General features: G+C 41.5%; 2 protein-coding genes across 3 annotated transcripts; both read left to right on the top strand.

Moving 5' to 3' along the window:
- Positions 1 to 1,178: 1,178 nt before the first annotated feature.
- On the top strand, positions 1,179 to 5,996 carry asb8 (ankyrin repeat and SOCS box containing 8). Its single transcript, XM_070969308.1, has 4 exons — positions 1,179 to 1,425; positions 2,566 to 2,742; positions 2,836 to 2,940; positions 3,663 to 5,996. The coding sequence occupies exons 2-4, from the start codon at positions 2,614 to 2,616 to the stop codon at positions 4,296 to 4,298; spliced, it is 870 nt and encodes a 289-aa protein (XP_070825409.1). The 5' UTR covers positions 1,179 to 1,425; positions 2,566 to 2,613; the 3' UTR covers positions 4,299 to 5,996.
- A 2,048-nt stretch (positions 5,997 to 8,044) lies between these two features.
- Positions 8,045 to 24,404, top strand: atf7a (activating transcription factor 7a). 2 transcript variants are annotated; one of them, XM_070969142.1, is made up of 12 exons: positions 8,045 to 8,122; positions 13,628 to 13,699; positions 16,477 to 16,573; positions 16,819 to 16,931; positions 17,332 to 17,496; positions 17,754 to 17,902; positions 18,820 to 18,913; positions 19,010 to 19,129; positions 20,021 to 20,170; positions 20,467 to 20,655; positions 21,042 to 21,147; positions 21,374 to 24,404. In XM_070969142.1, the coding sequence occupies exons 1-12, from the start codon at positions 8,045 to 8,047 to the stop codon at positions 21,604 to 21,606; spliced, it is 1,566 nt and encodes a 521-aa protein (XP_070825243.1). In that variant the 3' UTR covers positions 21,607 to 24,404. The 2 variants fall into 2 exon arrangements, with proteins under 2 accessions (XP_070825243.1, XP_070825240.1); XM_070969139.1 differs by lacking the exon at positions 8,045 to 8,122 and having other exon boundaries at positions 13,450 to 13,699.
- The last annotated feature ends 1,840 nt before the right edge of the window (positions 24,405 to 26,244 follow it).

Genomic DNA, 26,244 nt, shown 5'->3' with positions numbered 1-26,244 from the left:
CCTTCAGTGTCACATTTCTTTCTGCTTTTTTTTGTGTTTTGTTCGTGGGTTTCAGTCAAAATAATCAGCCCTGACTTCTGTTTTCAGGTATTTTAAGGTGTTCAGTAAACCAATCCAGGCCTGCTGAATCCAAGTTGTTTTCAGCTCATGTCTCCACCCACGACAGGTCCCATCAACGCATCAGGCTTTGGGTGGGGTTTGAGACATTCTGTTGAGTAAAGTTTAGCACTCAGGCAGGATTCAAGCTGTCGCATTTTCAAATGTAACAGGGAAATTTCTCTGATTACTGCATCAATGTGTGTTTTGTTGCAAGACCTAAAGGAATTCTGCAGTAAAAGGTCATAAGGTCTGTATTGGACAGAATAAACAAAAATATAGTTTGATTCGGACATAAAAATATGATTACAGCCTGGGCTTGGGTCTCACTGTCATGTCTTTACAGCTGCCCTTCACAGGCTGTTGGAGGGTTTAGTGGGAGACCATAAAATGACAGCTGAGAAGCTGAAAGTCGGAAATGTTTGGTGTTTTTTGCTTGAACTACTTGAACAATTAATCAATGAACACAATGGATAGCTCTAAATCTAAATAACCTCGGGTTTATGATACCTAATGATTGTGAAGGTGTGGATTGCATGAATTAGCCATCTGACAGAAAATTTGTCATATTTCATCCAAGAAGAAAACGTTTGCTTCTCAAATGTGATGATTTGCTGCTTTTATATCTTATATGTGAATGTAAATTGAATATATTTAGGTCCTGTTGTTGAACTTTTGGTATTTGTAGACTGAACCATGAATTGATTAACCTGTTCAAAATAATCCAAAAATATGAATCAATCATGAAAACAATAATCACTGCAGTGTTTAACACTGACTTGACTGCAGTTTTTTTGTCCTTGTGGGTTTTTGACTGTCAAAAATGGGGATTTAAGTGTCCAAAGTCATGAAACATGGAACTACGACCGTAGAAACAGTGACAACACCAGTGTTCACTATCATTTGTGGCATGCTGGCTCGGCTGTCCACCGGGGACTGCCTGAGCTGTCAGTCTTCAGTGATTTGTGAAGCCACTTGTTCAGTGTCTCTGCTTGCCAACTGTACCTTAACATGGTCATGAGCTGACGGCATTCACAGCATGCCGGTGGAAGCCATACATGTCTATATCGGGAAGTGAAAGTACACTTTACAGAGTCGTGCCTTTCAGTCAGACATCGCAAAAGCTGATCTGCATACAGGAAACAACAGATGATCTGAAGTGATCGCAGAGTCACGCGATCATCGCCTCAGACAGGTTTAAATACACAGAACGGAGGCTCGAGACAGAGGGCGTGGTCGCGTGCGGTGACGTTCTGTGTTTATGTCCGAGCGAGCAGCAAACTGGCTATACGGTAACCTGTCAGACCTTCAAACCGTGGACCATAAACGGTACGTAGTCTCATATGCATCGCTAGTTTATCGATGTTTGATGCTAATGGCATTTCAAGGGCGTTCTCAAGTATTTGAAATAAATGTCATTTGATTTTTTTTTCGCTTAGGATTGTCGAGTTTTCCTCGCATCTCGACGCTAACGTTAGCTCGCTAGCTAGCTAACTTGGTGTTAGCTAGCAGCCGGTAAAAATGTAGCCTAGGAAATTTCTTCCCCTCTACACCAACCCGTCAGCGTCTGCCTGCGACTCAAGTAGCTTTTGTAATTTATATACTAATGTGTTATTTTTAAAAGTTGTCACTTCGTGTCAAGTGTGCATCACTGTTACAGACTGTCTGTTGCTTTCTTTTGTTGTGGAGCATGTCGTTGAGATAACGTTAGCTGTCAGTGTTTACGTTGAGTTAGCATACTTGCATCGCTGATGCAACGGGGACTTCTATTTAGTCGCAATAGCAGAAATGATAAACATCGGCTCTCACATTATCAGCTGCTCAGGCTTGCACTGTCAGGATGGCGTGGTATTTCCCCAACGCTGAAATGATTTCCATTAAAGAACGGGGAAAAATATTAAGTTGTTAAATGTTGCTCTTGTTCATTTGGTTAGAGAAGCGGTCATTCGCGATTGTCAACATGCATGAAATGATTCCATGAAAATACAGTTAATTCATAAAACTTTACTCTCGAAATCAAGATTTTATTTATTTATTTATTTAGTGGTCAGTTTCTCATTACGTGAATTTAAAATTCAATTTGCTGGACCCCCAATATCCAGTGTAACTCGTCTGCGCGGACCTGATCACTGTAATTATGCAGGAAATAGTATTCTCCAGTTTGTGCGTTTTTGTTTGCCACAATGAACAAAACATTACCTCCATAGGGAGCATTAACTTTGCAGCACCATATTATGAAAACTGCCATGCTGTTAAAATGGTGGTGGAGTGCATTTCTATATTAAAACAACATGTAATAATTAACTAGTCACAATAGCCATTACCTAACCAGAGGTCCAATCGCCCAAAACTACTAGAAGCTCCTGGGGGACCTTTTGGACCTATCTGTTTTACTCTGGTACATTTCAGGATCTCTGTTATTCTGTCTTGCAGTGTTTAACTCCCAGCTTTTTGAAAAATGTGTTTCAGTGTGTCGTTGTGTCACCCCTGCCCGGGTGCCATGGTCCTCAGTTACACATGAGCTCTACTATGTGGTACATCATGCAAAGCATTCAAAGTAAATACTCCTTGTCCGAGCGGCTCATCCGCACCATTGCAGCCATCCGCTCATTCCCACACGACAATGTGGAGGATCTCATTCGTAAGGTAGGCTTACTCATCTTCCAGTCCAGCTTTGAATGAATACAATGTCTTAGTGTCATCTGTTATATTGACATCATTATCACCTGTATGCCTAAGGGAGCTGATGTGAACCGGATGCATGGCACACTTAAGCCCCTGCACTGTGCGTGCATGGTCGCTGACGCTGACTGTGTGGAGCTGCTGTTGGAGAAAGGGGCAGAGGTATGTCATAGAAAACCTCTACACACTAAACCATTTCCCATAGCATAACATGGGATTTAGCACTAAATGCCTCCCTTCCAGACATCCACTGTATGATATTGAAGTGAGCCTGCAGAGAGTTGAAGCTTGTTCGTGGTAATCCATCACACTGAACATGATGTCTGATCTTGTTTTAGTCAAGATCTTTGTGGAGCAGTGCAGGTGTGAGCAGAACAAGTTTTTCAAACTCAATTTGTTCACCACAGGGGAAAAAATAGTGTGTTGCCAAGAACATTGCTGCTCAAAGCAAACATGGAAGACATATGGAAAGCAAACATGAAGATGAAATTATGAGTTGATGACAAGCTGATAGTCTTTTGGAGTAAAAGTTTTCCATTTGGCATCCAACTCTCTAGTAGTTAAACAAACAAAGACATTATTTGAAGTTTTGAATGTCATGCTATGCTGGCATGAATTGAATTGAACCAGTAGCTGCTTGAAATGTGGGGAAATTGCATTTGTAGATCCAATAATACAAATTGTATTTAATGATAGATGATTTTCTCATTTACCTATTGGGTTATCTAGCCTTACAGATTGGGTTACATTTGTCCAGGTGTAGAGATGTCTATCATTTCCGATATTGGCCTCCGCCTGAATACAGATTAAATACGTGATTAAAATATGGCCCTAAGTGCTTTTAACTTCTTAATATCGCTCATGACATTACATTTCCCTTTCAGGTGAATGCTTTGGATGGATATAACCGCACAGCACTGCACTATGCAGCAGAGAAGGATGAGAGCTGCGTGGAGCTGCTGCTGGAGTATGGGGCCCAGCCAAACGCCCTGGATGGAAACAAGGACACCCCACTTCACTGGGCTGCCTTCAAAGATAACCCAGAGTGTGTGAGGGCCCTGCTGGAGAGCGGGGCCTGTCCCAATGCTCGGGACTACAACAATGACACGCCTTTGAGTTGGGCAGCAATGAAGGGCAACCTGGAGAGTGTTAAAGTGCTATTAGACTATGGAGCCCAGGTCCATGTGACCAACCTGAAGGGCCAGACCCCTATCTCACGACTGGTGGCCCTGTTGGCCCGGGGCCTGGGCACTGAACAGGAGGAGGAGTGCCTGGAGCTGCTGTGCCGGGCAGCAGGGCGATTTGAGATCCGACGGGCTGACGGCACCCTTCCCAGGGAGCTGAGTAAGGATCCTCAGCTGCTGGCGAGGCTGACCAACATGGTGGCTCAGGCTCCCTCACTTCGCTCTCTGGCACGCTGTGCTGTCCGGCAGAGTCTGGGGGTCCAGTTCCTCCCCACTGCTGTGAAAGAGCTTCCTTTACCAGAGACTATCAAAGATTATCTACTGCTGAGAGACTGAGGGGATGAAGCCATTTGGGCGCTCTCAGACCTCACTTGCTGATTAGCTCATAAAACAGCCTTTATTGGCAAGGAAGTGTCTCCACTGAGCTCTAGAATATTGTCTGAGAGTGGCCCTCATCAGTCAAACCTTCTTGCAAATGAATGCAGATTTGCATACTGGGAGACATAAACCTTTCTTTTTTTTAATTATCTAGTGGTTGCACAGCATCTAAATGAGCAGTGCCGATTGGAAAGTTTGATCAGTGTCAGTTGTAGGACAATGGCTGCACCATTTTATGTTCATAATGTGTCAAAAGAACATCTAAAAAGTATGCAGTTGTTGGGCTTCATCATAGGAAATGACATACATGAACAAGTTGTGTTCTCTAGGAAGGGTTGAATCAGAGGCAACAGGGCTTGATTGTAGAAAGTTGAAAACATTTCACCTCCCATTCAGGGGCTTCTTCAGTTCTAGCTGCCTGGTTAACAGTGTCAGATATTTAACCTCCGTGGAGTACTTATCATGGTCGTAGAAACCACTTGGGTGTGGCTGGCTGTGTGAATGACACTTGTTTATGTTGTCACATAAAGCCAACATGATGGCCACATTTTCAAGTTTCTACTAGTCTGCAAGTCTGATTGCCCTGAATTCAGCCCTCCTTGGATAAACGTGACCTGGATGGCTGAGAATCTTCAAATTAATCTGTTACAAAGAGCCAATGCATCTTTTAAAATTTAATTAGGCTTAGTATTATTATTATATATGCAAAATTGACATTTTTGTATTGCATTTTAAAACTTGAATAATCATGGAAAAGAATGTCATGATTTGTCACAGAGCATGAGGAAAATCTTATTTGTTGAGTTTGGTGGTAAAATTAGTGTGCAGTGTGCAGTCAAAGATTAAGAGTTAAATCTAATTTAGGTTTATGAATGAGGGCTAGTGTCTAATGATGCAGGCTGTCCAGTAGTTCTGTCAGAGGATGCAGCTCCTGAAGTGGTGCTCAGGAATGAATGTTATGTAGTTACTACGATAGTTGGAGTCGCCATCTCTCTCCCAGTGAACTCACAGTGCAGTCCATTTAAAATACCAAGGGAAAAACAAATAATCCAATAAAAGTGCACTTGATGGGAACGGTTTTATTTGTCATGTAGAATAACAAGAGGTTGCAGAATATTATTATACTGGTTTGACAGATTGATTCACAAAATTTGGCCGAAACACTAATCTTCTCCATCTAGTCCACTGAAAATGTTCAACGCTGATAAGGGTCAACATGCCTGCTGTCATTTACTATTTATTTGGGTTGTATTTGATTGAAGGGTGCAGTTGCCAAGGAGGAATAAAATGTTCTTTTTGTTTTTTTACAGTGGATGTTTTCAGTCTTAACTTGAAAAAGTTTGTGCGCCCTTGTCCAGAACTTTGCGGGATTTCTTTAAAAATTACTTTGAATTAAATGTTAAGCTATTAGAACCAAGAAATGGCATGATTACTGAGTTTTTGTCCTTGAAAGATTCACTAAATAAGCTTGCAAAATGTATTTATGTTTGTTATGGCATCTGTCTGAAGTAAAATCAGACCTTTTCAGTGTTTGATTTTGTTTGCTTGTTCTGCTGTTGTATAAAAATTAACCCCTTAGATCATGTCTTGTGTACACCTGCAAAAGTGCTTTTTTTTCTTTGTCAACATAATGAAAGTAAATGCCTTTATATTCCATTCATGTTTTTTCTCTCCGTTGTTAATTTAGTTTGATCTGACAGCTATGATACATCTAAGCACTGTTACTTAAAAACCTTCACTGTAGTAGGCGGTGACCAAACTTAAAATCTTTAGTGATATACAACATTATCTACTGGGTCATAATTATAAACAACACATTAATATGAACTGAGTGAAGAAAAGAGAAGATGAGAAACCAGGTCGAAAATTTACAGTCAGAACTGCTCACTGGAGATGTTTCTAACCAATTTCAAATACTTTGCAAAAATGGTCGAAGAGTTGATAATATATAACAGCTCAACAGGATTTTTAGGTTTATTTTGACACAGGAAAATTATTTACTTTGTGAAAATAGGGATGAACTTTATCTTCCAGAGGAAAACTTTGACAAAACATTGAAATGGTCACAATATAGTTGCATTTTTCCTGAACTTTACCACAGTTCAGTTCTAAAATTGTCCACTAGGGGACTCTATAGCCTTGTCTGTGAACTGACACAGCCTCTGAAGGAGCTGATGTGTGATTTGTATACTGGACAGAAATTGTGATGTTACGTAATAATTGCTGTGGATTACACCAGCTGCCTCTTCTGCAATACTTTAGGCATCTCAGGTTCAACCATTGTAACCTGTTTGTAATATTTTAATATTCTGGCCCATTGTTTTTAGATTTGTACATCATGACACCTTGTTGTGCCGCAGTCAGGATGTCCACTTCCAAGGACAGAGAATAGGGAGAGAATATCAGGAAGGAATCCAAAGCCAGAGGGGAAAAGACCCCCCTCATTGTCAATGTTTATAAGCTCATACAATAGTTTCAACAATTATGTTTTTACCATATGTATTGTGACACATGAACCAGTAATCCAGACAGGAAAAATGTAAATAAACACATTTCTGACCAATTTTAATAGGAAATTAAGTAGAACCTTTTAAAAAATGAGAAAAATATGAGAAACTTCAAGAAAAGCAATAGGGGACACACAAGATGACAGCACTATAGATAATATAGAATAATAGAAAGAAATGGAAATTGAGACCATAAATATAAAGGATGGCAATCTCCATAACAAACGGATACTGATCTTTAGTGGCTTGTTATACCATTTGGAATAACAGAAATGTGTCAGATGCACAATCAGTCACTCTTCTACAGATAGTATCAGATCCCATGTGGGTCCTATTAGAGACACATTTGCTTGATCACAGTCTAAACTATCACCCACCCATCCAATCAATAGAGGCAATGCCATCTTTGGTGTTTTGTAATGAACAGTAGGAGCAATTGCCTTGAACAATGAACTATTTTGAAGCGGATTTATTAATCATCAAGTCAAATGTGCAAACAGCAACCTTTAATCACAATCTTAAGAAGAATTAGTGGTTTACATGATACAGATTAGAACAGTTCATTTATTTTTTTTTTTATGGTGCTGTATCTCATACTTTATTCAATGGCTATTATCAAACATAGTGCCTCTATACTTGTTAGTGAGGGTTACAGATTTTGATAGTGAAAGAGTAAGGGGTCATTTTGACCCAACTAGTGTATTTTTATCCAATATGAAGGTTGATAAAGGTAATATTTTCCTGTATATCCCTGGAGGCCTAATCTCTGCATTTTTAAGAACGTTAGAGGGCAAATGAAAACTGTGAAAATCAGGAACTTCTCCTTGTCTAAATAATCTAATTAGCTTTTGGCAATTTACAATTTTTGAGCATTACTTTTTCAATAGTAGTCAAACACGTTTTAAAACCAGTATCTTTAAGATATGAAAGGAGGAGGAAATCTTTTAAGCCGTATTATTTCATGATTACTTTTTTGCTATGATATGAATCAAATTAATTATGTAAGTTTCAGCTGCTGTGAAATTCTGATTGTGAAAAAAAATGGTATTACATCAGTGTTTGTTAATATAATATATATTTTTAGAAAGTTCTGCAAGTTTCTTTGGTAAATTGAAAGCCACCAAAAAGAAGCAGCATGATGTGCGGACACATCTGGGCTCCTCACGTCTGGCTGCGACAACTGCGTTGAATCTCGCGATGACTCGACGTCAAGGGGAGTGTCAAATTCCAAGAGAGAGGAGAGGAGAGGGGAGCCAGAGAGAGTGGGGCGCAAGGGTGAGTTTGTAAACACTTTATTACCCTTTAAATTCACCATAGATGTGTCGACTGCACGAAACTATGGCAAAGTAGCGCTCGTCGCGCCAGTTTCCAGTGTTTGTTGTTGTTAACACGGTCCGTCTGTCTGATTGTCAGAACTGTTGTGGCAGCTACAACGTTTCATTCGGACTCACTGTCTCGCTTTGCACTCAAGTGTCCGCTAACCAAGTGACTGCTAGCTCTTTTCTGCTGTTGTGCTTTTGACTGTTCTTAACGCCTCTAAAACACGCCAGTTCACCCCGGATATAATTAAATTAGTGTTGGGGTGTGTTTGTTGTCACTGCTGAAGTTGGTAGTAGCGCTGTTATTACACAGTTTAAATGTGCGTTCGGCCTGTTGTTAACGCTAGCCACTCCAGCTAGCCATTAGTTTTTCGTGGATACAAAAGTTGATTTCTGGTTTTTAACCAATAAGATTGAAGTAGCCGATGTTATTGACAGGTTCCAAAGCTTCGCATGTATCAGATGCTGTTGATTGACGTGTTTGTAGCCAATTGCTGAAAAGAATAGGCGGTCTTGTTACGGGAAAAGGCAGGACTAAGTATGCCCGAGCGTCGCCAGACCGTAATGAAGGCTAAAAAAGACAAACTTTTTTTTCAAGCCAGTCAGCGTTGTCTGGAAGAAGGAACTAAAGTGTGCAAGACTTTGAGATTTTAGTTTGACATCCACCTCTTTTACATGCCTGAAAGCCCACGAAAAGTATTTGCCTAGAATTTTTTTGGCGGTAGAATGTGCTGCAATGTTAATCTGCGTCTGCATGAAGAGTCTGTAAAGAACTCAAGTCTCAAGAAATAATGATATCCATAGTATTGCAATTTGAGCTTTTTGAACGCCCCGGGATTCGCATCTCCATGCATGTCAACACCTTCATTAGGAATGTAGGTCATGTTTTTGGCAGAGTTGTACCTCATTCCATCACATAGAGTTACACCAGACAAAACTGCAGCCTGTTTTGACAAATTAAACCTCTTGACCCACTCTGAGTAATTATATAAATCAGACTTTTAATGCAACATGAATATTATTTGCTGCAAAACGTTACACGTATGATGAATAAATGTAATGTTTCAGAAATATGTGTTAAGGACGTATGCTTTTGCAACACTGATTCAAAAACTGTTGGGACACTGTGTAATACGTATATATAATAAATATAGCAGAATGCAGTCATTTGCAAACAAGATGTGTGTACTGACAACCTTTTTATGAAATGTTGCTGAGCTCATATAGTAATTTCCTTTATATAATTGTGTCTCACAAAGTGGTGAACCTTGCCCTATCCTTGCTTGTGAACGACTGAGCCTTTCGAGGATGTCTCTTTCATACCCAATCATGATGCTTTCACCTGTTACCAATGAACCTGTTTACCTGTGGAATGTCTCAAACAGGTGTTTTTGGAGCATTCCACAACTTTCCCAGTCTTTTGTAGCTCCTGTCCCAACTTGTTTGAAACATTTTGTTAGCTTCAAATTTAGAATAAGTGTATATTTACAAAAATCAATGAAGTTGAAGAGGTTAGATATTAAATATATTGTCTTTTTACTGTTTTCAATTGAGTATATGCCTAAAAGGATTACCAAATTGTCACATTGTCCCAACTTTTTTTGAATCAGGGCTGCATTTGTCTCTGGCTGAGATCCATTTTATTATTGCTTTGTTAATTCAATATTTAATGTTCTAGAGCATTAAGCATAATGTTGCTAATGCTTTAGCAAAATTGTTATTAGCACATGACTGTGGAGGCTCCACTTTTGAGAATATTACCAAAACCTCACAGCAAGGGCTTATAAAAGTTGCCAACCACAAATGAAATTGGCACAGTGTTTCTGATTTAATTTTAGAAAACTGCCCTGGGTCTGTCCTGTATTGTCCTGCATTGTGTGCTAGCTCTGCATGGATTTAGCTTTTAGGCCTTGTTAGTTATGCAGACATGGATATAGGATTTCATTTGTTCCATTTACCAGATCTCGGGTTGACTTTGCTTACATAAATACGTATTGGCTCTTGCACGCACCCAGCTGCAGCCAAGAACTCACATTTACAAGGCCTCACCTGTGATCCAGCAAATAGCCATGATCCTTCAATTGACCAATTGCTGACCATGTTTTTCGTTCTTCCTTTTGCTATTTCACCATTTCACTCGCTCCCTCCCCCTCCTGTACTTCTTTTTTTCTGTTTGTGGGGTCTCCCCTACCCTCTGGCAATTCAAGCCTCAGATTCCAGAGTCATGGCTGCAGCATGAGCTATTAATACAGTTTGTTTAGTCAGTTTCCTAGCAGGCTGCATCAAACACTGGATGGCTGTGGCTGATTATAGCTGGGACTCGTTCCCCTACACCTGCTGAGTCGGAGAAATCCAAGTTAACGGTGGGACTTTGGCAGCAGTTCAATGAGAGGGACAGGAATTAGGGCACTTTGAGTGCTTCCATGTCACCTTGGAAGAAAGGAGGTGGAAATAGGTGGACTTGATATCCATGCGTGTAATGAATATCAGTGATGTGTATCAGGACTAATGTAAGTAGCAGGCTTGATTTATTGTCTCTCACAGAGCTGAGGTCTGCATGAAGAAGAGCATTTGACAGTGTGCAGTAAAACTTAACACTCAACTCGTAAATTAGTTTATTCTCAGTGAGATACATCTGACAATCAAAGTAGTAAATTAACATTATCCTGTCTTTCTGTGTACACTTGAATAGCAGAGGATTACAGATGGTGCTGCTCTTTTTGAAGATGTCCTTCAGTATACAGTAGATTGTCTTACCACAAAGCCAAGCAACGGATGGTGAAGAAAAGACCGTAACCCATCTGTTTTAATCAGGTTAAGTTATTGGTTGGGGAAGCTTTGAAAACAAATGGTATTTTCCACCCCTGTCATCTCAAATTTGTGCTGGAAATCCCACATTTCATGTTGGTGCCAGCCAGCCAAGTTAATGTGAAGCATGTCTTTTGTAAGATATAAACTCTGAAATCTGTTCCCACTCCTCACGCCAGATGTGTCCATTTCCCCACATAGTCCACACCCACGGTATAACGAGCTAGACGGAGTATCTCGTTTGCAGACACATCTCTGCCCAAATAGACTCAGCGGATTGGAAGCACTTTGTGAGGGTCCTGGCACCAACCTGTTGCCTTTCTCCAGAGCATGGGAGGTCTGCTCATCAGCCCTTTGATATGCACAAAAAGGCACAGGGCTTTAGCTTGCAAACATGGTGCAGACCCCTTTCCTCATAAAGACATGTAGCTGAGAGACACAACGGTAAGGCCTGTTACAGGCCCGGCGTCATGGGAGAGCGTTGTATTCCAGTGCAAGGCTGCAGTAATCATGTGTTGGCTCAGGGGCAGCTGTCCTCAGCAGAGGGAGAGGAGGAGGGAGGAAAATATACTGACTTCAACACTGGGAAAACTTTCAGACATTTATGCCTCGCCAACATAATGAATAATCTGTCCCACTCAATAATGTTAGACTACATGCTCACTCCATGTAGTAGGTACAAACAGAGGTTAATGTGCTCAGTAACTCAGTAATATTACCATACTAAAATGATACTAAAACTCATGTTGCTTTCCAGTTTGACGAATAGCTGTACATATTAAGTTGGATAATGCCTCAGCAGATTTTTTGTGGATGCGATTAAACAAGCTTTACAAACAAGTCAAAACAACACAGACATACAGAGGCTGTGGTGCCATCCTCACAGTCACCAAGTAAAAGTTCAGGAGGTGGATTACAAAACACATCTAATGTACATTTTGAAGGGTTAGTATTAAATTATTAAAGTCTGACGCCATCCCTGCTAATGACTGGGTTTTGGTGAAACCTTGTTCAGTATTACAGTAGTCAGTGACTTTTGTTTATTGAAAGGTTTCTACTTGTATACACAGCGAGGTCCTTGATGCATGTCGGTGGTTGCTGTACTGTCAGTGGGACAGCGTTGTGTAATAGCTGCCAGACGTCACTTTGGGCCAGTTGGCAGCGCTAAAACATTAATGTCCGTCGTCCATCGCCACACCTCCAATTCCCCAATTTCTATTCAATAGCCAAGTTATTTTTCTAAACTTCCCAGTTTGTCTTAACGTGGAGTGATCTTCAGCTGTGCAGAACAGAGCAGGGTGGAGTGGTTTGGTGGAGCTGGGGATGGGGTTGACGCAGAGGGAGGGGCGTTTGTGAGGAGTTATTCTCTGTAGAGACAGCTGATAGAAGCAGTAAGCTTACTTTATGTCACTTCAGCTTCAGGCACAACAGGAGGAGAAACCAAACATAAGCATGTGCATATTTGACTCTTGACAACATCATTACTTAGGAAGAGACAGACAGTATTTGGTTTGTTGTCCTGTGGAAGTGTTTTCTGTGCATGCAAATGCCCAACAATGCTATCCTTATGTGCCTCTATTTTTACAGCATTGCCAAATATTCATGCTTAGTTGGTAGCCCACCAACAATATCCTTCACATTATGCTATTACAGCATAGGGCTGGACCATGCAAGTACAGAATCTGAGTACAGTAATTGATAGAGACAAACATATCAGAAATGTTATATGTATATGCTGATGTATTTAAAAATATGATCAATGCATTGATAATTTAGGTAAATGTGACAGTTTATTGTTGCACAGATTTTAGCTCACACAGCTCAGGTCCGTTATAGCAGTATTAATTTAATAGAGAATAGATATATAATTTTCACTGTAATTCATCTTGGCAGCCAGCTGTCGAATGTAGATGTGTGAGATATATCAGTATGCTAATTATGGAATGATATAAGTTGAAGTTAATATTTTAAAGGTTGTCTCTTCTTGGACTTAAGCTGCAGTAAAGTGGTACAGTTGTTGTGCTCCATGTCAGGATTAGCACGAACGTCTCCCATCAGTCACCTGTTTCGCCATTCAGAAGAACCAAGTACATTGGAGTTTATCAGCAAAACGAAGTGAGGCACAGTACAGGGTCGCTGTATTGTCACTTTGCCCAGTGCTGTGGATTTACATGACAGTTCTCAGACAGTGGATGGACGGGACTGAAACAGAGATTGTGTGCAGAGTGAAACAGCTGAGTGAGGGAGAGGCTGAATGAGGGGTGCAAGAAGGCAAAAGGTTGGGAGGTGCTTGAGAGGTGAGGAGAGGGAGTGGTAATGGGAGAAGGAGGGATTGAAGTGAGGGAAAACGAGACAGAAGGAAAGGGGGAGTCGTCTTTGTGTAAATGGTAGCTGTCGTTCTCTTTTGTAAGCGGCTCCTCATTGGCCAGCCAGAATCCCCCCTGTGTGAAGGAAGTATCACCAGGGAAACTTCGTCTCGCTGCCTCTGTGCATGTTTTCCTCCTTGCCAGGGTTATTTTTAAATAGCATTCGGCTTCCTGCTCAGACTGAAGACTACAAGCCACAGCATCCCTGTTTTGTTGTTTTCAGGATTTGCCAGTTCACAAATCAAGAAAAAGCCGCAGCAATGTTCTCCTCTTCTCCTCTCCCGCAGTTACATTGCAAGCTCTTTGCAAAAATGGGGGACGACCGACCTTTTGTGTGCAATGCTCCTGGCTGTGGACAGGTAAGTCTTCTCTCTCCTTGTCCTGGGTTTCAGGTGTGTCTGTGTGTGTGCTGTGGGGTATTTTTGCCCTTGTGTAAGTACTCTCCGTCAGACTGTAACTACTTATGAATGAATGTATTTACTGCTAAAAGGAGATGAATTGAAAGCACTGTTTTACTTGAAAAGACTTGATTTGAGTAGAATAAAGCTTCGTGTTTGTAATGAGAGAGACCTTGACAAACCTGTAAAGACGTCTGGTCTGCCATTACACTTGGCCTCATTGCCAGAGTAAGATAAGTGGCTGTGATTTATGCAGCATCCTGAATGATCACCACACAGATAGCATTCCAGCTAGCTTGCAGTCTTGTGAGACAATGCTGTCTCCTTTAGCAGTGACTCACTGGAAGCTCCAGTGAGTAATCAGAGCACAGTTATTGTTTCAACCTGTCACTGTTGACTTCTAGCGCCTGCAGACACAGGTTTGAACCACGGCAGTGACTCAGCTGAGCGCACTCACATGTCAGTAACGTGGTGTATTGTCGGGGCTTGGCCTGATATCACAGCAAATTAAAAGAAGTGTGTTCTAGGATTTGTGATTATTCAACACAGGAAGTATTGTGTCTGATGTTGTGCTCAATTAGCTGTCTGATGCTGTGCAAGCGATGGCTTTTCTCTCCCGGGGGCTGGAGGAAGAAAGTGTTTACGTGGTTAGGAAACATTTGTGATTCATAAGCCTTCTTGCGTTCTCTGATCAGAAGCGATCTGTTGTACATGGGGATTGCGGTTCAAACAACAGGCATGTAAAGCAGTTTAACATGCAGTTGGATAAATAAATGATGATTTGTTTGACTGTTTTCTTCTCAGAACATTATGGACACCCGGGGACCACTTCCCTGTACATTTTAACTTTGCTTTGACATTTTTCGTTGATGTAAATACTCTGCATATTTCATTTGTAGATATGATTATTCATTTAGTTGGCAGTTAATGCAACAGAATCACGTGGAAGCTTTTCAAGGCAATGTGACGTTGATGACAGTGCAGGTCTAAAGCTGTGCGTTTTAGCTTCTTTTTGCTCTGTTTTGGTTTCTGTCTGAGGAATATATCTGGCTTTGTAGTGCGAAATGTTCCAGCTCCACTATGTTCATGAGCTTGCATTCCTCACTAAGTTTTTGTGTCTGCAGTTTGGTGCTGGACAGGTAGCGCACAGATTTTTTTTCACTGAAACAAGCGTACTACGGCTGGAATACGGATTGACGAGAGCAGAGGAACTGAACCAAAACAGTGAAAGACACAACAAGTCTGCAGACCTCAGTCAAACTGCAAAGTCTGACGATAGTCCACTGTAGATTTGTCACTACGAGCAACCCCTTTCACATTACATACAATCTGTAGGTATGTAAAAATATTGAATAGTTATTATCGATAAACAAGAAATAGACCTAAATGACGGCAAACATCCTTTATGTTACAAGGCCCTTATGTCCATATGACATTTTGCTGCTACTCTTTAAAAGCAACAGTTGTCTACCAGGAAAGTCTGAATCATGCCCATAATAGAACAAGGATGATTGACTCCTGGCTTTGCACAGGGTTTTCCTTTTACCAAGTTAACAACAACAACAACAGCCCCCGACATTATGATGTCCAGTATTTACTGTGTGGGGAGGGGTAATCCTAGCTGCCAGTATCTCATACAGGGAGATTAGTCGGAGATAGTTTCCTACGCAAGACCCAGCCGCCTTGTTCAGAGGAAAGAGACAAATCAGACATGCAGTTGTATTGGTGATGCTGCCTGGTAGGGCTAAAAATAAGCCCCCTGACACTTGACTGTGTTTCCACTTCACTCTCTCACGACTGAACTCGCAACTGCATCGCAGCGCCCCAAAATAGGTTGCAGCGAATGGTGAATAGGCTGGTGCCAGAGCCAAGATTATTCCTCCTCCGCCTCTGACTGATTCACCTCACTTCTCCAAAGAAGAAGTGCCGTGTCTCAGACGATGGCTGCTGGTTCTCTCTTCTAAAGGTCTCATTTGCCCAAGTGCCAGACCTGCCTGTAGCTTCCACTTTGGATACATGGGCTTTACTGAGACACAGGTTACGGCATCCACATGTTTTACACACTGCTCTTTTAAAAAAGACCTGAGAAACAGCATTTGTTTTGGTGTGTCAGCTCACTTAGTTTTGGTCTTTATCGGTGCCAGTGGTTTTTATACCTCTTCGGTTTGTTGACATTTTCAGTCATTACTTGTCCCCTATATTTCTATGCTGTTAAAATCCTTTCAGATGACATCCATACAATCCCCTTTTCCTTGTCCAGATGCAATCCTTGTTCCAGAGGAGTTGAGACGCTGTGTAAAACACAAATAAAACAGAATGTGATCATTTACTTATCCTTTTTGACATATGCTCAACTGGAAACAGTACAAAGACAGTATATTTAATGTTTAACCTCATCAACTTCATTGATTTTTGCAAGTTTGTACTTATTCGGAACTGGAATCAGGCTTGTAATTGTAGTTTGTGGTGAGATATTTGAGCCCATGTCCTGCGGCTATAATTGGCCCATACAGGGCTTTTGAAACACGAGGAATTGTACACCGCAGATGCAGTTTTCTTTATGGTTTGTCACGTAATATGTACAGTACATGCTGCATGTGTTTTCCAAGAGATCATCTGTCCGTGATTATTGCAATATGATATCTGGGTTAAGGTACTATAGGTCACCAGGACAAATAGACAATTACCTGCAGGCTCCTTCATATAATGTACTTATCCTTTCCTCTTTCTTCTTCCAGAGGTTTACCAATGAGGACCACTTGGCTGTACATAAACACAAGCATGAGATGACACTGAAATTTGGACCAGCCAGGACAGACTCTGTCATTATTGCAGGTACTGTTTGTCTGTGTGACAAACACACAGCTTTTCTCCTCTTTTGTCAGATATCCTCTCCCAGCATTCAGATGCAGGCTGAACATACCTCAGCATGAGCGCGTTCCAACGCTATTAGTAGAATCTCAAGAAAAGCAGCTCCAAAGACACATTAATGACACGGGTTTCTATATTCAGTGCAAAGTGTGAACTCAGTGCGAAAGTGTTACTTTGAATAGTTATCTCTGTTCATTCCCCTTTGCCAGACCAGACACCTACTCCCACCCGCTTCCTAAAGAACTGCGAGGAGGTTGGTCTGTTCAACGAGCTGGCCAGCTCCTTCGAACAAGATGAGGATGACAAGAAAGCAAAGAACTCTGTAAGATTTTGTCAGTATTTCGTGTGTGTGTGTGTGTGTGTGAGTGTGTGCGTGCCTTTATGTACGTATTATGTACAGAAGCAAATGGAATTTTGACTCCCATGGTGATAAATGACTTTTACTTTCTTATTTCTTACCTCAAGTGTCGTTGTACCCAGAGATTACTGCTTGCAGAAAGTCCTGCGTTGTGCATGTTGTCCATGTGTCATTATAGTTTAAACTATTGCACCAGCTTGTTAACAGCTTGTATTGCCCTTCAAATAGTGTTTTGTAAACTAATGCTGTGGTTGTTTGGTTTGTGTGATAAATACCATAAATACTCACTTCCTTTTTTTAATGTACTGTAGTGTATGTTCCTTATATTTGATAGCTAGTATAAACTCGTCTCTGTCCTTCTCAGCTTCCTGCACCCAACTCTGTGGCTTTGGACATGAGCCTGCAGACAGCATCAGATGTAAAGGTGAAAAAAGAGGCACCTGTAGATATCGACTCCTCGCCACCAGACAGCCCTGAATCTATCTCTGGAAGGTCAGACAACAGCAGTGGGCCTCTGGCTAAAGGAAAGGTAGGACAGGAATGGGAGGAGGGGGGGTTGCACGAGTGCATGGAGAAGAGGGTGGAACCTTAAATGATGTAGAAGGAGTATGGGTCATGATGCATACCATTATGACTTTTTCAGTATTACATGAACACACCTTGAGGAAGTGAATAATGTTGTCTTGTTCTTAGAGATGTGATGCCTGATGTGTTGAAACCACAATGACTTTATGTTGAATAACTGAAAGCTGTTTTACATAACTTACCTCACCGCTATTCTCCCAGGACACACCACCCAGAAGTTCAGCCCCCACCCCGACGATTGTGCGTCCAGGCTCCCTCCCACTACACTTGGGCTTTGATGCCCTTCAGCCCACCATGCCATCACCCACCTCTGTCATCACCCAGGCACCACCTTCCAATCGTACTCTAGGGTGAGTAAAGTTCAGTGTCCTTCTACTGATGAACCTCTTTAGCCTTCATTTGCCTCCTAAAAATGCCATCCACATGTGATGTTACAATGTCACAATATGATGAATATGATGTATATTCTCTGTGTGCTGGTTCTGTTCAACTGATATGATGCTTATGAGTGAACTTTTCAAACCCAAGATACATATGTACATCTTTTAAACATTTCCCCATCATTAAACTATGTTATATTTCCGAACACATTGTTTTTGACTTATATCTGACCTAAATTTCTGTGGGTTTGAGCAGTTTCTGTATGCACAGATTGAGTCAGTAATGATGGATGGAAGCATGGATTTTGTGGGATTGAATTGGGTATTTTTTTTCCTAAATGGTCACAGTTGCTCCAACACTTGATTCCAAAAAAGTTTTGATGCTGTGTAAAACAGAAATAAAAACAGAATGCAATCATTTGCAAGTGAACTGTGTTACAAAGTGTTCCTGAGCCCATGTAGTAATATCCTTAATACAGTCATGTGTTCACAAAATGGTGAACTTCACTCATGAACAACTGAGCCTTTCCAGGATGCCCCTTTCATACCGCATCAGGATACTATCACCTGTTACCAGTGAACCGGTTTACCTGTGGAATGTTCCAGACAGGTGCTTTTGGAGCGTTCCACAACTGTCCCAGTCTTTTGTTTGGAAGGTGTTGCTGCCATCAAATTCAGAATAAGCATATATTTACAAAAATCTGTTCAATTAATGAGGTAAAACATTAAATGTAGTCTTGAGTATATGCCAAAAAGAATTGTCAGTTTATCGCATTCTGTTTTATTTATGTTTTACACAGTGTACCAGACGTTTTTGGAATCAGGATTGTATGTTACAGACTTTACACAAACGTAACTGAACCTCCTGTTCCTATGTGCCTGTCTAGTTCGCCAACCAGCCACTACCCCATGATGATGCTTCCCTCTGGTCAGGCAGTGCCTGTGCTCCCTGGTCCTGTGCAGATGCCCTCTGTCATTAATGTAAGGCAGGCTAACAGTCTGAATTCAATTTTATAGCTAAGAATTTTGTTCAGGTTGTTAATACAAGTGTGTTTGTGCGTCTTACCTGGTCTCCAGCTGGCCCGACCCATGTGCATGGTACCCAACATTCCTGGGATCCCCGGTCCTCCTCTGGGAGGTAGCAGCAGCGGCTCTAACTCCCCCTCTGGCTACAGCATTCATTCAGAGGCCAAGATGGTCAGCACTAGATTAGCTCTCTATTTTTGTCTCTTTATCGGTTCTTTTTGTCTCCATCTTCACCCTCCAGCCTTCCTCTGCACTGGCTTAGTTTGTTCATCATATGACTTTTTACTGCAGTTACTTGTTTATTTAACCCTTGCACAACAAGAACACCATTTGTACTGCATTTATGAAACTGTGAAGTACACACAGAGCTCTATGTAAGGATCTGATGCTTTAACTGTATTTCAGATGAAATTGAGTTGGTTTGGTCTTTGTTTATAGTATTGCAACATACCCAAATTATCCTCTTTAGTAGTGTATTTACACAGACTGTTTGCTCCTTTAGTCACAAGTGGAAGATCATTGGTGTAAATGAAGACAAAGGGTGTTCTGTTGTTGAGCAGAATGTTTTGTGGGCACAGTCAACCACATGGGTATGAGTTACATCATTCACTACTCTCAACTGTATATAATAAACAGCTGGCATCATCATCACCATCATCAGGGTCACATCAGCTACGAGCTGAACCCAGTACAAAGGGGTTAGACAGACATGAATGCGCTGCTAGAAACAAGCTGGAACTGTGTGACAGTATCAGGTCAGCAGGGGCAAAATGTCTGCAGAATTAGAGCACCCTTTAAAATTCATGCCTTAGAGAATTCAGGCTTTTCCAACACAACCTGGGGCTCATTTGATAATGATGTGAAAACCGCAGAGATGTAGTAGAAAACGGATGTATTGCATGTAAGATATACACACTGAGCAGCCTGTTTGCAGCAGAAAACAGTTGCTGATTCTACAAATGAGTTGACGGGTTAACATGGAGTCAGCTTAGTGCAGTCTCTATGGATAGGACTTACTCAATGCTTTAGGCTGATGTTGACCATATCATTGTTCTCCTACAGCGTCTGAAGGCTGCGCTGTCCCAGCAGAGCCCATCAGGAAACGCTATGGGGCTCATGGCCATGGGCAGCAGCCCCATGGTACCTCAGAGGGCAGAGCAGAGCCAGCTGCTTGTCCAACAGCCAGATGCCCCATCACCTGCACAACCTCAGGTACACTGTGTTGTCTATAGTTGATGACCTGACTAGAGCAGTGTCACTTAAATCTGAAAAATCTGTGAAATGACCAAAAGTAATGAGTGAAAATCATGTCGGACACATGACGTATCACCTGTTTCAGTTACAGAAAATTGGGGCTGAACTTCTCGTAGTGAGATGACTATAATGTGCTCTGACTGAAATAATGAAACTGTGACTCAAACTTCCCTTTTCTCTCTCGTCTTTCTTCTGCTCCCCTCCCGTCCCCTGTCTGTTTCCTCCTCCCCCCCGTTCCTCTGCTCTCCCTCTAGGTATCTCCAGCACAGCCTACAGGTGGGCGTCGGCGGCGGACAGTAGATGATGACCCAGATGAGCGAAGGCAGCGCTTCCTCGAGAGGAATCGGGCCGCGGCATCGCGCTGCAGACAGAAACGCAAACTGTGGGTCAGCTCCCTAGAGAAGAAGGCTGAGGAGCTCTGCACCCTGAACGTCTCACTGTCGGTGAGTGGGCTTGGAGGGGGTGGGCAGGGATGGAACGTGGTCTGTGGGAGGCCTGTGTTAATGTGAGGGAAGTCACACTGACTGCGCCCAGTTGACAGACTTTCAAGTAGTTATGGAAGTTTGTGAGGTGTTTTCCAGATAAGCAGTTTCAGGGGTGAGGTTACAGAACTTCTAACCATGGAACTCGTTATAACTTGTTTCACATCTTTATTGTGTTTTTAGGTAATTTTTAAACCATATGACCACTTTTCCACTGCCAGCCGTACTGTAGTGGCAACCAGACTGTTTTTTGAGGTCCCCCTGTTTTGAGTGCACTGTATGTATGATGTGAAGTTCTCTCTGAATTATTGAAAAGTGTTTAATGTCCTCATTTTGTGATCCCTCAGAATGAAGTGTCTCTGTTGCGGAATGAGGTGGCTCATTTGAAGCAGCTGCTGCTCGCCCACAAGGACTGTCCTGTGACCACCCTACAGAAGAAAACGGCCTACTTAGGTGAACATTTCATAATTGTGCCATGTTACTCGCCTCTTGTATTTGTTTTGTCTTTCGTAATCATTCGGGACAGAATTGAGACACTGTTAAAACAACTGGGAAACACTAAATATAACATTTGTAGCCTCTCAGTGAGGCTGCGATGGAGTGCATTCAAGGTTAAAAGTGAAATGCTTTTGTCAGAGCAGGTATAAGTCTGTATTTCTGTCACCTTTTCTCTGTGTAGCTGCAGAAGAGAGCATGAAAGACACCTCAGAGCCCACAGGTTCTCCTGCCCCGGTGATTCAGCACAGCTCTTTGGCGCCCAGCCCCTCTGCGGGCCAGAACGGCCTGAGCTCAAGGGCAGCAGCTGAGGCCATGGCTATGTCTGTGCTGGCAGGGATGGGCCAGCAGCAGAGGGCTGAGAGTGGACCCTCTCACATTATCATGGCTGCACAGTCTCAGTCTGCTGCCAGATGATGAGCGATGCCACCACAGCCCAGAATTGGCTCACACTCGTCACCCAGGAGTAAAAAAGAGCAGCGGACCCCCACTCCAACTTCCCCAATCTACAAGTCCAAATTTCTTATCTTCCTCTTCCCCCTCCGCCATGTTTCTCTGCTCTCTCTGACCCTCCTGTAGAGCCATCGTGCTGTGGCCTGGAGCTCAGCAGCAGCCTTCTGGGAATGGACTGAGACTTTTGAGAGAGCTTCCTGTTCACTTTGCCATAGACTACAGGGGCTGGACTCCAACCTCCCATCCTCGTTTCCCCTCTGTGCTTCCCCGCTCATCTCTCCCCACGACTCTTCACTGGACTGTAGGACTGCATTGCTCTGAGTGTACTGCCGTAACGAACCAGACGTGCACAGTTTCTAACGCAGGTGTTGCATAAATGTTCTTGATCAAATCGTATACCAAACAACACACAGGGCTTCACAGTGTTTTCAGCAGGGAATAGTGCCTTGTGCTCCTCGACTTTTTAGCCATGCACACACCCACACATGCCATCACAGCACACATCCCTATACATCCTCAGCTCCAAAGATGCAGCCGTTGTCTAGACGTCAGTGACTCAGATTTCAAATATTCACCCAGAACCTTTTGTAAATGGCTCAACCTCAAGGTGATCTCAACACGGACCCAAAAACCTTACCTCATTTACACCCCTTTATGAAACGATTGATTAGCTGTGTGTGTGATTGGCTCTGTGTGTATATATTTATGTACATCAGAACGTCGCAGTTTGCCTACTCCTGATCTGATACGTTAATAGCTGGATTGTTAGCATGTGACTTTTTCCATTAGAGTGTTATGTTCTTGATACAGTATGTGCAGCTATATTTTTTTAATTAATTGGCACATCCTCCCTGATTAGTCCACAGAACCAAAATGACAGAGTGTTACCTTAAAATTAGTTTGTTTGAGCAATAGCTTTTTTTGACCTGAAGGGAATTGAACGCCCCCCCGCCTCCTCACTTCTCTCCTCTTAAACAGACAGTTTTTGCTTTTTATTGGGTTGTAAATAGATGCCTTTTCCATTTTACATGAAACTGTTCTCGTGACTGTGTTTCTCTGTGTGGGCTCTGGACTTACTGTAACTGTTATTTTCACACTTCTCAGGATGGTTGCACATCCTTGCTGCTCGTTGGAAGTGCGATGAACCCCATAGTCTGTTTGCTCTTTACCAAACCTAAAGTAAGCCATAATGACAACAAATCAGATCTCTGAATCTCCAAAGACCACCCGGTACTTGTTCTCGGACAGGAAGTAAACAGCCTGACTGTTAGTTAGTGATTCAGAGATCACGGTTACACAATCTACAGTATATCACTGCTTGTTACTTGCACTTGCTTGTCACACACAGTCTCACACAATGTCTGATATTTTTGCCTTAAGATCACATTGGTGCCTCCGATATCCCCACTTAAATAAATGCAGATTTGCTCACGCGAAAAACAGTGGAGCCTTAGAAAAATACATCTTTCATCAAATAAACACAACCATTGAGGAGCAAAGGGTTGGTTACTGGTTCCTCAAAGCCTTTAAAACGAATGGTTAATTGAACCATTAGTCTCTTTTCAAAATAATACAACACTTGTCTGTCATCTGGTGGAGAGACACAGCAAAGACATCTTCACTGGTGAAACATGTGAGGGAGGAAGAAGTTAGGATGTCTTGTGACTTTCTGAATGACTCTAGCTTCTTTAGAAGTCCCACCAAGATATTTTACCAAGATATCAGTATATTTTTACACCTTAATACGTAGTTTGCTTTTCTTGTTTTTCTTGGAAAATTTCCCCCCCTTTTTTTGTCCAATGTGATCGTGTATTTGCAAGATGTGATATTTCAAAAACAAGATATCTGTCCAATTACACAAGGGCATGTCTTTATGCACTAAAATAATGCAAGTTTATTGTTGCTTTTTATTTCTGTTCATTTTGAGTTTTTGCAGCTCTCTTGGTCTTTTTCAGAGATATCAGATCCTTTTTTTTAAATGGTATTTCCTCTTTTCTGTACTGTTTAGATTAATGGGAATTTTCTCAGCGACTTTAATACCTTTCACCTTTGACTGAACCTTTTGTCCTACAGTCCCAATGGCGACCCCGGCATTTAGTTGTACTTCGGAGCCGGCGCTATATTTGGCCGGCAGTCCCTTATAGACGATTGTTCATATGAAATGAAAATTCAAACTATATTTAGCTTTCATGTTTTCATGTAATTCATGTCATTGGCACCTTCTCTGTCATTTCTTGTTTTCTTTTGTTGTGTGCTGTTTTCAGCAGCACGATACAGCCTTTTGTCATAACGTTTCTGACTGTACTGATTAATATAGAGACTAATTTCTTTAACACACAGATTTTGTTTGTTTGTTTGTTCTCTCAACATAAAGATGCCATTAGTCCTTTTCCAAAAAGAGATTATAGCCCATGTTATATCTTTCAAGATGAAAATTTGTGACGTCTTCTGACTGCCCTTGTCTAACTTATTTTTTTTTTAATTGGTCGACTAACAATCGTCATTCTGGTCTTTGGCATGTTAATGTTACCTAGAACTGTTGTGAAAAGAGCAATTTGATGAAAAATGCAACAATGTGAAAGTTGCACATAGTATATTACTGGTTTTTCACACTCCCATTGTTGGACTGATGATTTCAAAAATTGTCCTTGTACTGTACATATCTGTACTATATGAATATATTTACTTTTCCATGCATGTCCAAGTGGAATACTATGAACACTTACAGTGCTGCAGTTTTAATTAAAGAAACTACATCTTAATGAACATTTAGAAAGTTTTTGTGTGTCACTTTTTATCTTAGAGGGAAATTTTCTGTAAATTTATGGATTCGGTTATTCGGTTCTTTGTAAAATGTCAAATGAAAAGCGGAGTATTACAATATACTGTATGAAAGGACGCTGTGCGTTGTTGCCAGTTGTCTGTACCCAGTGTTTCCTCTTCCTTCAGTCAGTTGTGTTGTTACTAATGACTGTGTAGAATGGACCAAACAATTTATAAATACTGTAGTTCCTGTACTTGAATGTTTTTTTCATGTACTTCTAAAGTACATTCTTAAACCTTCTTTGAAGCAGGGCCATAGCTACTTTTGAGGACACTGAGGTCAAGTCCTCTGTATTTTTCTGGGCACGTAGCAACTGGAGCTTACATCCTACAATTAAAAATCTACACATCGTGAGTATTTTATAGACTGATTACAGTGGTTTTTTTTTCTCTCAGTATTTTTAAATTCGACTACTTTTGGATCAGAACAGAAATAGATAAATGATTCCATATCTGGAATTTGCTTCCTGGTATTGTGGGGGAAGGATTTCAAACAGCGTTTTGACTTTCATGTTGGGAAATAACGTTTACAGAAGATATAATCGAACATTTAACTTGACTGAGTGCTTTAGTTAAATGCTTTTAAGTACCTTGTGTTTGGTGTGATTTTCTGAGAAGGTGTGGTGCGCGTTGAGAGGCTGGACTCACGACCTCAGTATTTCAAAAATCCTTGCTGCGGCCCTGCTTTTAAGTCCATGTTTTTGTGCTCTACTCAAGTACATTTGGAAAGACAAAAAGTGGCATTGTAGCCTACAATTATGCTGTTAAATTTGCTTTGAAGCTCGTTTTTCTTGTGAGACAATGTCCATGTTTCTCATAAGGAAAACATGATCGTAACTTTTTGTAAGCGGCCCTTAATTGCAGAGAGTGGTTGGAAGGATATATTTGTTTTTATGATGGTTACAGTCAGGATGCCACACTGGCCTTTTGAAGGTGACCATGAGTAATGAGCTCGGGGGAGTGTTCTGAAGTTGTTCTCGAGCAGCACAAGCATTTTCAAGTATAATCCAAAATCAAGCACTTCATCTCAAGTAGGATCGGGGCTGGATTAACCTTCTATCCTGGGGTGAAAATGAGCTGGTGGTCCCTGCAGAGGGACTGTTCTTCCAAAATGCAATTAAACGAGAGTTAATAGGCAACTATTTTGATAATCAGTTAATCATTTAGGTCCTTTTTTAAGCAACGCCAAACACTGACTGATTCCAGCTTCTCTGGTGTGAGGATGTTCTGTTTTATATCATTGTAGCTTGAATATATTTGGCATTTGAACCATTGTTTGGATAAAATGAAGACATTTGATGACATCGCCCTGTTCATTGTGGACATATGATGGGCTTTCTTCACTATTTTATGACATTTTAATGTTCAAGAAATTGATTTAATTGTTAGTCTCAGCTCTCCACTTGACACATGCCAGTTTCATTATGTCATATTTCCCCCCAGAAACTACTGGGCCTACTCCTATACTGTCATGAAACCCTGCCCCAGGTAACCAGGTTTAATGGTGTCAGTTTATTGGTATGATCACATGTATTACACATTTATCTGCAATTAATCAAATGAACTCACAGTGAACCTTTCGGGGCCTCTGAGCAGTTGCCTTCTTTGTTCTGTTCCTAATCCAGCCTTAAGTAGGATATCCTGCCACTTTTTTCCACCCTTGCCAGCCTCAGATAGGCTTTAGGTGAGAAGTCCTCACACAGTCTAACGCCTTGCCAAATGATAAAGCTCGTGGGATTGCCTGAAGGGCCACTGGATGTTTAATGTGTGTGCTTTGCT

The sequence above is a fragment of the Chaetodon trifascialis genome, chromosome 8, assembly GCF_039877785.1.
Source record: "Chaetodon trifascialis isolate fChaTrf1 chromosome 8, fChaTrf1.hap1, whole genome shotgun sequence".
Taxonomy (NCBI): Eukaryota; Metazoa; Chordata; class Actinopteri; order Chaetodontiformes; family Chaetodontidae; genus Chaetodon; species Chaetodon trifascialis.
Note: the sequence above shows the minus strand (reverse complement) of the source record. Positions and strands in the feature narration are given on the sequence as shown.

Coding starts and splice junctions, on each gene's coding strand:
- asb8 (XM_070969308.1), top strand. CDS start 2,614: ATGAGCTCTACTATGTGGTACATCATGCAAAGCATTCAAAGTAAATAC. Junction 2,743..2,835: donor TGGAGGATCTCATTCGTAAG/GTAGGCTTACTC, acceptor TGTATGCCTAAG/GGAGCTGATGTGAACCGGAT. Junction 2,941..3,662: donor TGTTGGAGAAAGGGGCAGAG/GTATGTCATAGA, acceptor TTTCCCTTTCAG/GTGAATGCTTTGGATGGATA.
- atf7a (XM_070969139.1), top strand. CDS start 13,466: ATGTTTTCCTCCTTGCCAGGGTTATTTTTAAATAGCATTCGGCTTCCT. Junction 17,903..18,819: donor CCTTCCAATCGTACTCTAGG/GTGAGTAAAGTT, acceptor GTGCCTGTCTAG/TTCGCCAACCAGCCACTACC. Junction 20,171..20,466: donor CATCACCTGCACAACCTCAG/GTACACTGTGTT, acceptor CTCTCCCTCTAG/GTATCTCCAGCACAGCCTAC.